This window comes from Trachinotus anak, unplaced genomic scaffold, assembly GCF_046630095.1.
Source record: "Trachinotus anak isolate AG129_WGS33_773 ecotype Australia unplaced genomic scaffold, CSIRO_AGI_Tana_v1 ptg000001l, whole genome shotgun sequence".
Lineage (NCBI taxonomy): Eukaryota > Metazoa > Chordata > Actinopteri > Carangiformes > Carangidae > Trachinotus > Trachinotus anak.
Genome location: NW_027273852.1, coordinates 3,119,492 through 3,132,779, shown reverse-complemented (window position 1 = coordinate 3,132,779; position 13,288 = coordinate 3,119,492). Strand labels below are relative to the sequence as shown.

Sequence of the window (13,288 nt, the reverse complement as noted above, 5' to 3'; positions counted from 1 at the left end):
GATCAATAAAGAGGAAAAAAATCAGTATATCAAACAACAGTAAAAGTAATTCCTAGATGCAGCTCCTATTTTTGCTCCATTGTATGCATCTTCAGGGGATGTATTCATGTCCTTAATATTAAAATACATTTTATTAATAAACTTAAAATTTGAAAATGCAGAAACGTTGCTATGCTGTCTACGCCTGTAAGTGGCAACAGTCACAAACACACACTCATCCAGGCATCCAGACATGAGCAAAGCTGGGTAGAGCACCACACAAGTCAAATGGTATTTGCGTGAGGATTTTTTATGTGAACACATCTATGAGGTTCCTAATGCAGCAAAGACAGAGAGGTATGACACTGTTGACACTAGTAGTCCTTATCATGTCAACGCAGACTGAAGGTCGCAAACAGAGCAGAAAATACGGTTGCAGACACTTGCATCCATTTCTCCTGAAGAGAACCATCCTGTAGAGCAGATAGAGATCAAAGGACTGTCGGGTTCATGCTGAATGCTCCCTCAAAACCAGAAAACTAGCTTTTCTAATAATTTGTGCTGTCATTAGGAGGGTCAGAGTAAAGGTTATTAATCCTTATACAGAAACATCATATGATATCTCCCTATACCCCACCACTGCTGCTATATCTGTCAGGGCTGAAATTCTAAACAAAGGACAGCAAGCTAGCTCATCACTAGTCTCAAAGGTTTAAGGATGTGTTCTCACTTCAGTTGTTTAAATATTTCATTCTTTAGATGAGGCATAGATTTGATGTTTAAAAGTCATTTTTTTTAATCACTGTGATAAATGTAAAAAAAAAAAAAAAAAAAAGTTTAAAAATAGTGACTGAAAACAGCACATTTGGAGCACATGTTAAAGGCATTTCCAAGCTGCTCTGTGCTGCTAAAATCCTGATTTTATAACCACAATACCATCTGACAAAATCACCAAACACATATATTGAAGAAAAAGACTGCACTGTGATTTCAGCTTAATCTACTTTTAAATGACCACTCAGCTCAGAAGGTTAGAAGCAACAGAATCTTCTTTATTTTGTCTCTCACACAGTGCACAGCCTGGGAGGGAGAGAGAAGCCATTGGCAACTGCTAAGCTGAAAAACTAGCAGATCAAAACTGATAAAAAAAACGCACTAAGCTGGAAACACTGCAGGCTGTTAACTGCCTCCCTAATAGAAACTGTTTGCACCAATTCATTTTGAAAGAGCAAAGGTTGATGAGGAAACTCCAACTAAAGTCATGTAGCATTCGCCTGACCAATGGTGGAATACCAATCACTCAACTATGATCAGTCAGTCACGGACGGATTAAGGGACATTCGCAATTACAGTGTTGGTCCTGCAGTTATGGTGATTAGTAAGGCAACCTATAACAGTTACAGTGTAATTTGCTTGCTTACATGGTACTGCTGCCTCTTAACACTTAAGAAGAAAAAGACAGGTGAAGTTACTTTCTACTGCTTGTGTTCAGTTTCCACATGCATCTGTGCATGTGTATAATCATGCGTATAATGCGTAGAATATCATAGATGATCTCAAAAAAGCAGAGGTTGAGTCAGGACAGGACAGCTTGACAAGCACACTTTGGCTACAGGTACTCACAGTCACCTGACACAGAGCCCTCCATTAATCAATTGTGCAAACATCCAAAAAGTGCTACTGCTCTCTCTGCTTGACGAGGCCCAGCCATCAACAGGACACACCCACAAAAAAGACAGAAACTAATGGCTGGTAGTCATCCTAGCTTCCAGAGACAATACCCTACTGCAGCAACAAGAAGGTAGTAAATGACAAGAGAAATGCAAACAGGCAATATCAGTGATATCACTTTAGTATCATTGTAATTCTATTTTTAAGCTTTAACCGTATTGATAAATTTTATAAATAGCGGAATAAAAAAAAAATTTTAAAAAACTAACTGAATAACTTTTCTTTTCTAGTTTGGTGTATGTGCCTACAGTATAGCAGTGTGTCTCGCAAAATGTTCAGAACAACCCTGTTGAGGCTTGAAAACTAATCTCTGACTGCTATGGATTTGGTGTGTGTTAATACGATTTAAGACTGAAAGTGTTAATCCTTAAGACCCTTAAGACACTCAATGAATTTGAGATTTGCAGCATCTTCTCTATATGTTAATTACCATCTCTGCTGGTGGGATCCTCCATATATAAATTTGCACAAGAAAACCAAATAGATGATCCATGAGTACTACTGAGAAACAGCTATCAAACAGGTTTATTGTGGTAAACGAGCGGGTAGCTCTGCTTTGGTTTCAGGGAACAAGATGAGCCACATTCTCTTTCTCAAAAACCCCCCTACAACCCTCTGCTCCTTAAAACAGCAGCTTCCCTCAGATTTTCTCAGTGTAACCATGCTGGTTTACTTGGCGGTTGGGGAGCTACCAACATTTACACATTTTCTTTTGAAAGGTTCTTAGTCTAATCACCAGTCCAAGCAGATGTCTGCTAAAACAGATGATCTTCAGGATTAGCATTTGAAGCAAAGTGATATTAATATCTACAAAAAGGCACAGTGGTCTTTGGATCTGGATAACATGAATCACTTTGAATCATTCCCACCATTTTATCTACTTCATGGTTCATTGACAATGATTGTTGCCAGTTGTGTTGGAAAAAAAAAAAGATTAAATTCCTACATCAGTATCTGAGGCAAAAAAAAAAAAAACAAACATTGCATATATTTTACAGCAATTTAAGTATCTGCATGTAAAAGTAAAAGTTTGGCTTGTGAAATCTTAATAAAATCCTTTTTTGTTCTGTCAAACCTATGCCTTTGTTGGTGGTTTGCAAATCCATACAAGCTCCACAACCAAAGTTCAGTACCAGAAACCAAAAAACCACTCACAATGGCTTAGAGCATGTTGCAGGTATAAGCAATGTTAGGCAAAATCTAGAGTCATCAGGGTGTTCATTTCAATTCATCCAAGATGCAACTAGATCCAGGATCTAACAGTAAGTGTCTTCTATGTAACTCACAAGTGAACAAAAGTGAGATTATAGAAAATCAGATAAAGCCTAAGCAACTTTCTAACGTTGATTTGAGAAGAGATTATAGAAAGTTTATAAGAGTATAGAAAGAAATTACACTAAAACATACTGCAACACAGGACACTTTTAACCTTTCTCATATATAACCCACAGCCTCCACATCCTCAATTTTAACCATACCCATACCTGTATCCTTAGCCATACATGTTACAAGCATGTTTTGCTTGAAATACCTATTAGCTACTAGCATCAGGATTTCAAGGGCGTGTCTTTAATTCCTACAGTACAGTACAGTACAATACCATCAATGGTGTTTCTTTTTTCCTGACCTGTTAAGAGGGTCGACCACAATGGCCCGTGGGTGTGACATATTCCCTTCCAACAGAGTCTTCCTGGTCTGTGAGGCTCTCTCCAGTCGAGCAACGCTGATTGTCTTCCTGTAGCCATCGTTGGTCCAGTACAAGTTATTCCCAATCCAGTCCACAGAGATTCCCTCAACATTGTCGAGTTCTACAACATAATTCTCAGCACAGAATTCAAAAGAATCACCAGATACAAACATCATCTGATTTAAGTTTATTTAACATTAAACTATATGCTTAATTGCTTAATTATTGGAAAAATGGTGTGTATATCAATAATACAGAACTGAAAGCTGTTTGTCTACAGCTTTTGCCTGTAAAACAAATAAAAAAATAAAATAAAAAAATTGTTTTGCAATATGTGAGATGTACGTCTTGATTACATGGGATGTGTTTTGAGAAGATTAAGAGTTCGGGAAATAGTATTAAGCTTACATTAGAGGAACACTGTTGTAAGGTACCACATACAACTTAATTTACCGTGGGAAAAACTGCAGTTGACATAAACAGCTTTTAGACCCACCATCTTTGAGTATCGTCTCTCTGTTGCTTCCATCTATTTTTTGGCGTCCAATAAGGAAACTGGTCGTGTCAGCAAAGTAGATGTGTCCTGATTCTGTGTGGTAGTCGATTGCTCGAGGGTTGACCAGGTCCTCGATTGGCACCATGTGCTCATCGCTGGACTTGATGTTCATATCCAGGCCTCGTATGACGCCGGGACGCCCTTTGCCGTAGAACAGGAAGAGATCGTTTTTGGGCTCTACAAGGCAAGAAAGGAGGGACCCTTTTTACTGTTATTGTTAATTAATTGGCCTAATTCATCAATGCTGATCCCTGCATTAAACCCTCTTACTGGCCACATTGTTCTTATATGTGAGCAAGAGCCGGGGCCATCCATTCACCTTAATGGAGCCAGTAATCAGTGCCAATGACTATACTCTTCCCCCTCAATCACGCTCCTGCGACAATGCTGCCTTGACAGTAAAAGAAGGAAAATGCTTGAGCAAACACACAATGGCAATACTTACCTTGGCTGTGAACACTGCTTCTGATCTAAAATAACATGGTGTCTGGGTAGAAATGCAAACAGAGGCCTAGAAAGCTGAGGCAGCTCCTCAGCGACCCACCGCTCAGGGGGCTGCATGTTCCCGAACCCTTTGGGATCCTCCACAGAGGCAAGAGCAGGAATGAAGGAGGGCTTCCAGTGAGAGAAGCAGACCTCTCCTCACTCTCAGCCCCTACCCCAGAGACTGGGATGCTGGGGGTGAGGACCACACATGCCTCACTTCAATTTATCATTTTGTAAGGGAGAGACCAACTACCCAAGAGACAATTAAACATTGCAAGAGACCCAGATATCAAACCCCACTGTGACTGCTGTATGAAGAAGCACTACCATTTAGCACCGAATCTCATTATGCTTAGGGAGAGGGAAAGCGCGAGCAAGAGAGAGATAGCTGGTGTCATCAGAACATCTCTGAGAGGGGAATAAATCAAATGTGTCATGCCAAGGCTCCCAGTGGTTCTTTACCCCAATCGAAACGTGGTGGGCTCTCAGATTGTGTCATCAATTTGATCTTATGCTTTTATTGTCAACTGCACAATGTCCAGCAATTGATCAGAACCGACAACAAATGCAGACAAACTTAAAACCTCATTATGACAATAATCAATCAAGAACGCGACAGGTCGATAGCGGAACATCACTTTCAAATGAGTCTGTGTCCACCAGCGTTCATCTTTATCACTGTCAGTCGAAGGCTGATGCATGTGTGGCACACCCTCAGCTCTAATATGACACGTGACCTTTATAGGCCCATGTCAATATCAAAGAGAGCAGCGATGTAGAACGTCCTTTTCAGGCATAAGTCAGGATTCTTATTCATGATGACCGGAGACCACTCACAATAACAATCATTTAGAAGAGGATTTTTATGGAAGAAACAGGCATATTTTAGGAGGATGTGCACTAAAATACACAATTATGTATATATATTCATCCAAGGTAAAATACTGTAAGTACTGACTTTTGCAGGACTGTCCATTAGAGCTCAGACTGTAGCCAGTACGACAGCGGCAGGTTCTGGACTTGTAGCTGCCACTCAAAAGGCAGATATGGGAGCAGCCACCTGGCTTCCCATATGAATCCATGTCACATGCATGACTCCTGACTGTGGATAAAATCAAAAAGGACAGCGAAATCATTATAAGCCAATGAAGGATCTTCTTTTTGTACTAACATAGACTCCAGCTTGTGAGTCATAAAATGGGGTAGATTCTGGCACATACCTGCACACGTAGCCTATATGGAAAATGTTCTTTACCTTTTGGCTGAGTGAGTTTGTGGTAAACCCGGAGTGCTCTAGTATTCCCCAGGCTGGCCAGTGTCATGCTCTCTGCTGTGATGTTGAACCTGTGGATCTGCAGCAGCTCCACAGAGGAACTCCCTTTGGAGGGGTCAGAGTGGGTAGCATAAATGTAGTCCTCAAACACAGCTAATGCATAAATGTACGACACCTGAAAAACAAGACAGATTCATGGTCCTTTCTTCATCCTTGAAGCCAAAAATAAGTATAACCACAAGAGGAATACAAAGAAAACAGTAACAAAAAATAAATTAACAAGGAGTTTTCTCTTACAACAAACAGCAAGCATGAGGGGAATGAGAGAGAGTGGTGGGGCTGTCTGCTTGTTTGGTGGCCCAACAGGGTCAAAAACTGGACTCCACGGGGAAGCTACTGGCCATGACACCAAAGCCTCCATGCTACATTTAGCCGGCTGACACACACTAAGCGACATGGCTGGATGATCTGTATTCACAAGAAGTAAACCTAAGCTCACTGGGTGACACTTTAACATGAAGGGCACCAGGACACGTGTCAGAATAAATAAAATAAACAAACCACTCAACCATCTCCCTCTATGGAATTTTCCTAAACACTCTATTTTTACATGGGAACTTTCACAAGTACTGTTTCAAAGGATGTCCATATACTCTGCTTGCATCTTTACCTGCAGAATCAACCAGAAAGGATTATCCTTACGCAGGAAAAATGACAAAAATGAAGGGCACTTTGTGCAAAATGATTTCTCAACTCAACAGTTACAAAATGCAATAATATGGCCATGTTACGTAATGTCATCCAGGCAGAATGAAGTTTTAATCCTGACCATTATAGCAAATATAAATAAAGGATACTTAGAGAGTCTAGGTTTACTTTGAAATGTCATGTTTTACTGTGACGAAACGGAGTCTCATCTGAGGGAAACGGCAAAAAAATGTACAAGGGATTCAAAAATTCAACCAAGCATTAGTCAATGAGAAGAGTTTTAGTTGGCCCAGCTTTGATTGGTCGGTTGGTTACAGGGGGAAAAGAAAAATAATAATCAAACTACGCAGGTAGTGGCCACACTCAGTCAGTCACTAACAGACATTGTTGGTCCCTGTGGTTATTGTCAGCGAGGAAATCCAAATTGTTGGATCATTTCAAGAGGATAAAGAATGACCCCAAGAATGTGTTGTGCAAAAATATATTTAAATGATTAAATTAATATCATAAACGTGCAACCCAGTCTACTAATGACTTGAACTCATGACTACCAGTTGACTGCAAAAATCTATGGTTGGGGGCAGCCCTTAATTATTCTCAAGTATGATCAGCTTTAAATGAAGAAACCTTGATTATACGTGAAATTAACTGTTCTTGGAAAATGGTCACGTGGTAAGAAAAACTGTAACTTCTGATCATTGATACCACTGGCTCTGAAAAAAAGACTATTTTTTACTATGGAAAAGACAGAAAAGAGTTGTGTGGCATTTGTTATGCAGATGCAACGACATGAATATCCTCTGTCTAATGAGGCCACAAACTAATAAAGAAGGCAATATTATGGACACCTGCACAAACAACAGGTGCTTGAAATGTACATTTTTCTTTCCTAATAAAGGGTGAATATCTAGTCCAAGTTGCTTGAAAGGGTTATTTAATGAATAGTCATAATCTATGATGAAAGGCCTCAAAAGTGTACTACAGGAGAGACGATTCATATGTTCATTTAGAAGCCAGTCACACGTGCCTTAGTTTTTTCAAGTTAATAAATCATTAATTACCCATTCAAAAGACCTTTTCTATGAGAATGAATAGTGAATTATAACGAGCACTGAATTTACCACCTGTCTTGCAGTGATAAAGCACAGTGGCCTAAATCTGAACATTAACACTCTCATGACACAATCTCACAAGTCTCTCAAATGAGGGGGGAGAAAGTGCTGATAAGAGGAGCCAGTTGTCTATTCAGATTCCCACTGACGTTTGTCCACAATACTTCCTTATGATGTGCAGCCCATATGGAAGACAAAAAGCAGCGCTTACAGTGAAATGTGATACTCACTTGGCTCCCATGGATAATGGTGTGCCTATTCCTGCCGTGATAATCCACCACATCAATGTAATCCAGGTAGGCGTCTGCCCAGTACACCAGCTTCTTGACTACATCCAATGCCACAGCAGTGGGCTGCTCAATTTTATAATCCACTAGCCGGGTCCGGTTGGTGCCGTCCATGTTGCAGCGCTCTACCTTGGCCACATTCCCATAATCAGTGAAGAAAAGCATTCTGCAGAGGGTGGAAGTGTTCACATAATTAAATACTATAAAGAAAGTTGTCTATTTTTTTTTTTTTTTTTTTTTTTTGAGAGCAGAGTTTAATTCTTTGCTCTACATCTTTTAAGTACAATTTCTTCTACAAACAGTAAGTTAATCACAACCACAATTTGCACAAACAACTTTGCCCTCCAATACATGTTAGATCATTATTTCGGCCTGTGTCATGTGATGCTGCATTTACCTCAAGACATCCATAATGAGGCATGGCAAGTTTTTCAAGCTTTTGATATGTCTACATGTTGAAGTGGTGTACCTGGAGCTCTAATAAGACTGATGCAATATGGCAGAGTTTGGGGTAGGTTGTATTTAGTTTAGGAGCTAAAGTGTGAGTAGTCAGAAATGTTTTTAACTAGCTATGGTGATAACATTAGCCACTTCTTTGCCAGCTTGCTCATTAAACTGCCAGCTCATAAAATCTTCAGTCAATTATTTCAGCTGTCAACATTGACATTCACTGGCTAGAAATTTGAGGCCTGCGTTTGTGTCTAATTGGGTCTACAAAAAAAAGGCCTCAGGGTTTTGTAAATTACAAATGATTTTGAGTTGTAAGTCTGCCCTTCCTCTCACTGTTAACTGTATATGTCCTGTGAGAAGCCAGAGAGACTGACACACGTAGCAATAATAACAAAGGAAGATGTGGCTTAGAAAATTAAACTTTTTAATTGATTCTATAGTTTTTACTTCTGATACATATCATGTTATTTTGTCTTATGTATTAAGGGAGACACACAGTATTAACAGTTACCAAGATCATTGACACTTTTGGCCAATAGCGCCATCAAGAGGGGCCAGGAGAGGCCAGGCCACTCCTGAAATGTCATTGGCCAACCTTGTGGCCACCCAAGATCCAATTGGTTCATTAATTGAAACACCAATGTCCGAAAGGTCACTGAATGCACTGGCATTGTCCAAGTGTAAGTGAAAGGAGCATTAGATGAAGTGGCCCTCACACTGTGCAATGCCAGAGGACTGTTTGCTGCCATCGTAGAGAGCAGCAGAGGAGAAAGCATCAAAGAATTGAGTTAACAGGGGTTAACTCAATTTTAACCCTGGGTTAATGCCAGGGTTCTAATTACGGGGGGGGTTAGGGGGGGTATGACCCCCTGATTAAGGCTTGGACTCAGTTCAGAGGAGTTGAAACATTTATATATCCTTCGTACCTGTAATTGTAAACATTACAATATATTTCCCATACCTATGCCTGGAAGAATCCTGTAATATGATTTCAGTAACCCTAAAGTGGACCATACCATTTCTTAAAATTGACATTAGTTGAACTCTCCGCTGACTGCGTCACTCCCATCAGTGGCTCACAGGGGTTAAATTGGGAGCTCTGTCTCCTTCAATGTCATATCATTGTTTCACACTTGTATTTTTTAAATCTCTCCCAGTAAACCTCAGGCATATGAGGAGCTTCTACAGTCTCTAAATGTGCAAATAGCACCATTTGACACTCAGTAAAATCATTTTGCTCTGTGGTAAGTTTAAGGTCGCTGCGTGATAAGACACTGACAGCGCACAGACAGACAGAGCAGCAGTGAGTTATTCAGACCATCAGAGCAAAGTGAGAAATATCCACAAATCTGTTATTGTCATTTATTCCCATGATGCTGCTGCTCCTCTCATGCCGTGCGCACACAGGCAGGTGTGTAAGTGAGTTACTATGGTTACGCCGACGCTCTGAGTCTCTGTCGCTCTGAAATTTTCTCATGACTCGATACCAGGTTTTGAGGTTTGTATGCCCTTCCAAAAATCATGAATGTAACTGTTGCTCAATTATGTAACCTAATATACGTGAAATCTAGCGATATCATTTCACAGTTTTTGGTTCACATCATTACAGAAGAAGAATAGGCCTCAGAGCCTCCTTCATGAAGACATAAGGACACAGGACAAAGTCTGAACATCAGATCACAGTTTGTCTGCATTACATAATCCTTTATCTGAGATAATGTAGGTTCAATAATCTGCTGTTCAAGTTATGATTATTCATTCCTGTGTAAAATTACAACTTGAACAGCTAGGAGTGAGAATAGCTCACACAAGAACCTGTGTGCTAAGAAATAAACAGGTGACATTAGATAGTTAACTTTAGCCTTATAGTTTAGCTAACTAATGTTAGGTAGGTGATAACACACCCCTTCATCTCTAATGTTGCCCACCTCCTTTGAGAAAAAATTTACTCAGCTTATCGTTCTTGTAAAATTCACACTCTGATTAAAGCTGTATTGGTGGTGTTTCAAAACTTGAGCAGGCTTGTTCCCAGTAAATGTTTTGTTCTATACAGCCAATGTACTTCTTCAAATTAAAGCTATATATTTGTCTTTTTAAGGAAAAGGACAACTGCGCTATTTAAATAAAAATGAATCACCTAACATGTGTATATACAGATACAGAGACATTTTAAATCAGGATTGTTGTGAAACTCAAAATGTTCACTGTACAGTTATTACTTTGTGTCCATCAGATGATTAGTAGTGTTAACTGTAAAATAAGAAATCAAAGTATATCAGTGTGTGATTCCTCTCATATTGAAATACTTATATAGAGTAGCCTATAAAGTACACTGCAACAGCAGTTGGTTTCAGTGTGCCACCCCAAAGCTTTCAGTGGCCCCATCTGGCCACCACTATGAACATTTTCTGGAGGTGTCACTGCTCTTGGTGATCCTTGGTCTAAACCGCATACAGTAAGTGTAATCAACACCAAAAGGCCACTGCAGGAAAGTAAATCTAACAAATGAATTTGTAACTGTACAGCATGGGTAGACAGATTACACATACTAGATCAGATTCTAATTCCACCAGTTACTTCACTGGGTCATCAGGCTCTAATTATGATACGGTGTTACATTTGTGGTTACGTCAGCAAAGCTCTACCCTCAGTCAGTGCCCTGCATCCAGTCACAACAGTCCTGAAGTTATACTCATCTCTAGAGAAAATAAGACACCATAACACAGCTGCATAAAACTGCCTGTACTTCTCTCTCATTTGTAGCTGCACACCTGCTGTGGGCCCAATAGAAATGTGAAAAAGAATTGCTTCTCAGAGAGCTAGCACCAGTTTCACTTACAATAAAGTCCCTGTGAGCATTCATGTGGTTTTAGCAACTTGTATTACTCTGATGATGTTAATTTTTGTTTGAAAAAAAAAAATCTTCTGTTGTAACAATCCCCCGAATCAAGTTGATATATTGCTTTCAGCCAATTCATTCACAGTGCAAACTGTGTGCTTCCTGCCCAGAATGACAAGAAATGAAAGAGAAGCCAAAGGAGTGGATGATGACACAAATGAAAAATTTTTCCTTCAATGCTATTCCTTCCAGCTATTTTACCTAATTCCCATAACTATTAACAGATTAGTCATAACAATGTGATAGGATGATAGCATACAAAGTGCTTCTTTAGGTTTATCATGCCTTTTTGCTCCCAATGGCCATTCAAATTGCTTAATTTAGCTTTAAATAAGGATTTTTTTTGTCTTGTTTTCTCCAAATACCTCAAGTTTTCAGTTGTTTTAATACATAATACAATAATACATTTTCACTGTTTAATGTAAATGTGAATTATGAGTATGTCTGCCAGGAGCAAAGGAGGAAAGAGTCTGATTCGATAGATCTGCAAAATAAGGTTGAAGGATAAGGTTGAAATAAATTGGGTCAACAAAGCGAATCACAATGACACTAGACGCCGCTGTTCACAACCAATTTCCTACCAACAGTCAAAGCTGGTTTCTATTAACCATGAGCATGATCTTTTCCAAATGCTAACCAAGATGTTTTGTGCCTAAACCCAACCAAACCTTAGCAATTTAGGTGGCAGGTCAGAAAATAATAATAAATGATTTTTATCACTATATGTTCCAGTTTTGCAGCACTACTTCACAATGTTATTCTGATGACAGGGGCTCCAGTTCAGAGGACACTAATTTGAGTCGTTATCGGAGGCATTTGTTGCCTCTGTGCGAGAAGAAACAGAAAAAGTGATAACTATAAAAACTCAAAGGTAAACAACGGATAACGAAGGACAAATACAAACAAATTAAAACAACATAGAAGGGGTGTATAACATTAAATGAGATTTAAACAGCATCAGAATGTTTTTAAATGGCTTATAAAAATGCCCAGCGAGGCTGCCCTCTGGTACACAGAAGCTCCATAATATGAAGTCAAGTGCAATAACAGCAGAATTTCCCATTTTCTTTGTGGTAATTTTGGGGACATTTAGGAGGCAGGCTGCAGAGGACCTCAGGCTACGTGCGAAGACATAAATTGATAGACAATATGTGTTGCACAGAGGAGCCAAACCATTAGTAGCTCAGAAACCATAAGGAGGGCTTGAGAATCATTTCTAAAAAGACACTGGGAACCCATGTAACTCAGAGAAAACAGGTGTCGTATGTAAACAAATGTTCTGAATAACAGACAATAACTGAAATGCCCTTTAAAGTAAAGATCTCATGGACTGTCACTTTAAGTAGGTGAAATTGCTAGGTCTGCACATACAATAATTAACATGGAGGGCTTGCCATGCTGTCTTACTGTGGCGCTGTGAGGACGGAGCTCCAACAGCTTCCAATGATAACGAGCTCGAGCCAGAGAGCGGTGGGAAGCCGACTTAATCTGCACAAGTCAAGTCAGGGGAGAGATGGGCTGCCCTTTGAACCTTAGATCAGGCTGTGCTGAAAAACTGTCAGCGTCAGCAAGGAACCCAGCTCCCCAAACAGGTGCACCTCCATGTGGCATACAAATGATAGCTTTCTGGGATTAGGATGGTGCTGATGCTATACTATAAATCTGCAGCTACAACGAGATCCATGCTGGATTCTGGAACTGAGCACTGAGCTGATAAAATGAACTGTGTGGGACCAGCAAATAAAGTCCCAGCGAAACAGAAAACTGAGTAGACCCTGTTACAACTGACAAGCAATAAAAGCTATATACCATATTATATACTATACTTCATATGTAAGTTATTTTTTATGTAGTACCTTTCTGTCCATTTCATACAGCTGCTTTGTTCAGTTTTCAGGATTCAATGTCCCTATACAATAAAAGTTCTGCGATAATAGTCAAGGACTTTGACCTTGGGATCAACTATGTGTCTGTGCTATTAGTAGCAAACTAACTAACTAGAAAATTTCACCTTAAATGAAATACAATCTGTGACACGGTATAACAACATTTCTTGCAGAAAATTAAACCATCACCTTTGTAAAATGATGTGCTTCTTTGGATTAGTGTTTTTTTAATTA

The 13,288-nt window shown here is 39.6% G+C and overlaps 1 protein-coding gene across 11 annotated transcripts in view; it reads right to left on the bottom strand.

Annotated features, from left to right (window-relative positions):
• The window catches only part of lrp1bb (low density lipoprotein receptor-related protein 1Bb), a 247,003-nt gene that overhangs the window by 122,348 nt on the left and 111,367 nt on the right, over positions 1-13,288 (bottom strand). For all 11 annotated transcript variants that reach the window (XM_071493395.1, XM_071493738.1, XM_071493827.1 and 8 more), the window contains 5 exons: positions 7,763-7,985; positions 5,695-5,887; positions 5,398-5,541; positions 3,894-4,130; positions 3,338-3,518 (listed from right to left, as the gene is read on the bottom strand). In XM_071493395.1, coding sequence (XP_071349496.1) covers positions 3,338-3,518; positions 3,894-4,130; positions 5,398-5,541; positions 5,695-5,887; positions 7,763-7,985 — 978 coding nt within the window. The remainder of the gene's footprint in view (positions 1-3,337; positions 3,519-3,893; positions 4,131-5,397; positions 5,542-5,694; positions 5,888-7,762; positions 7,986-13,288) is intronic.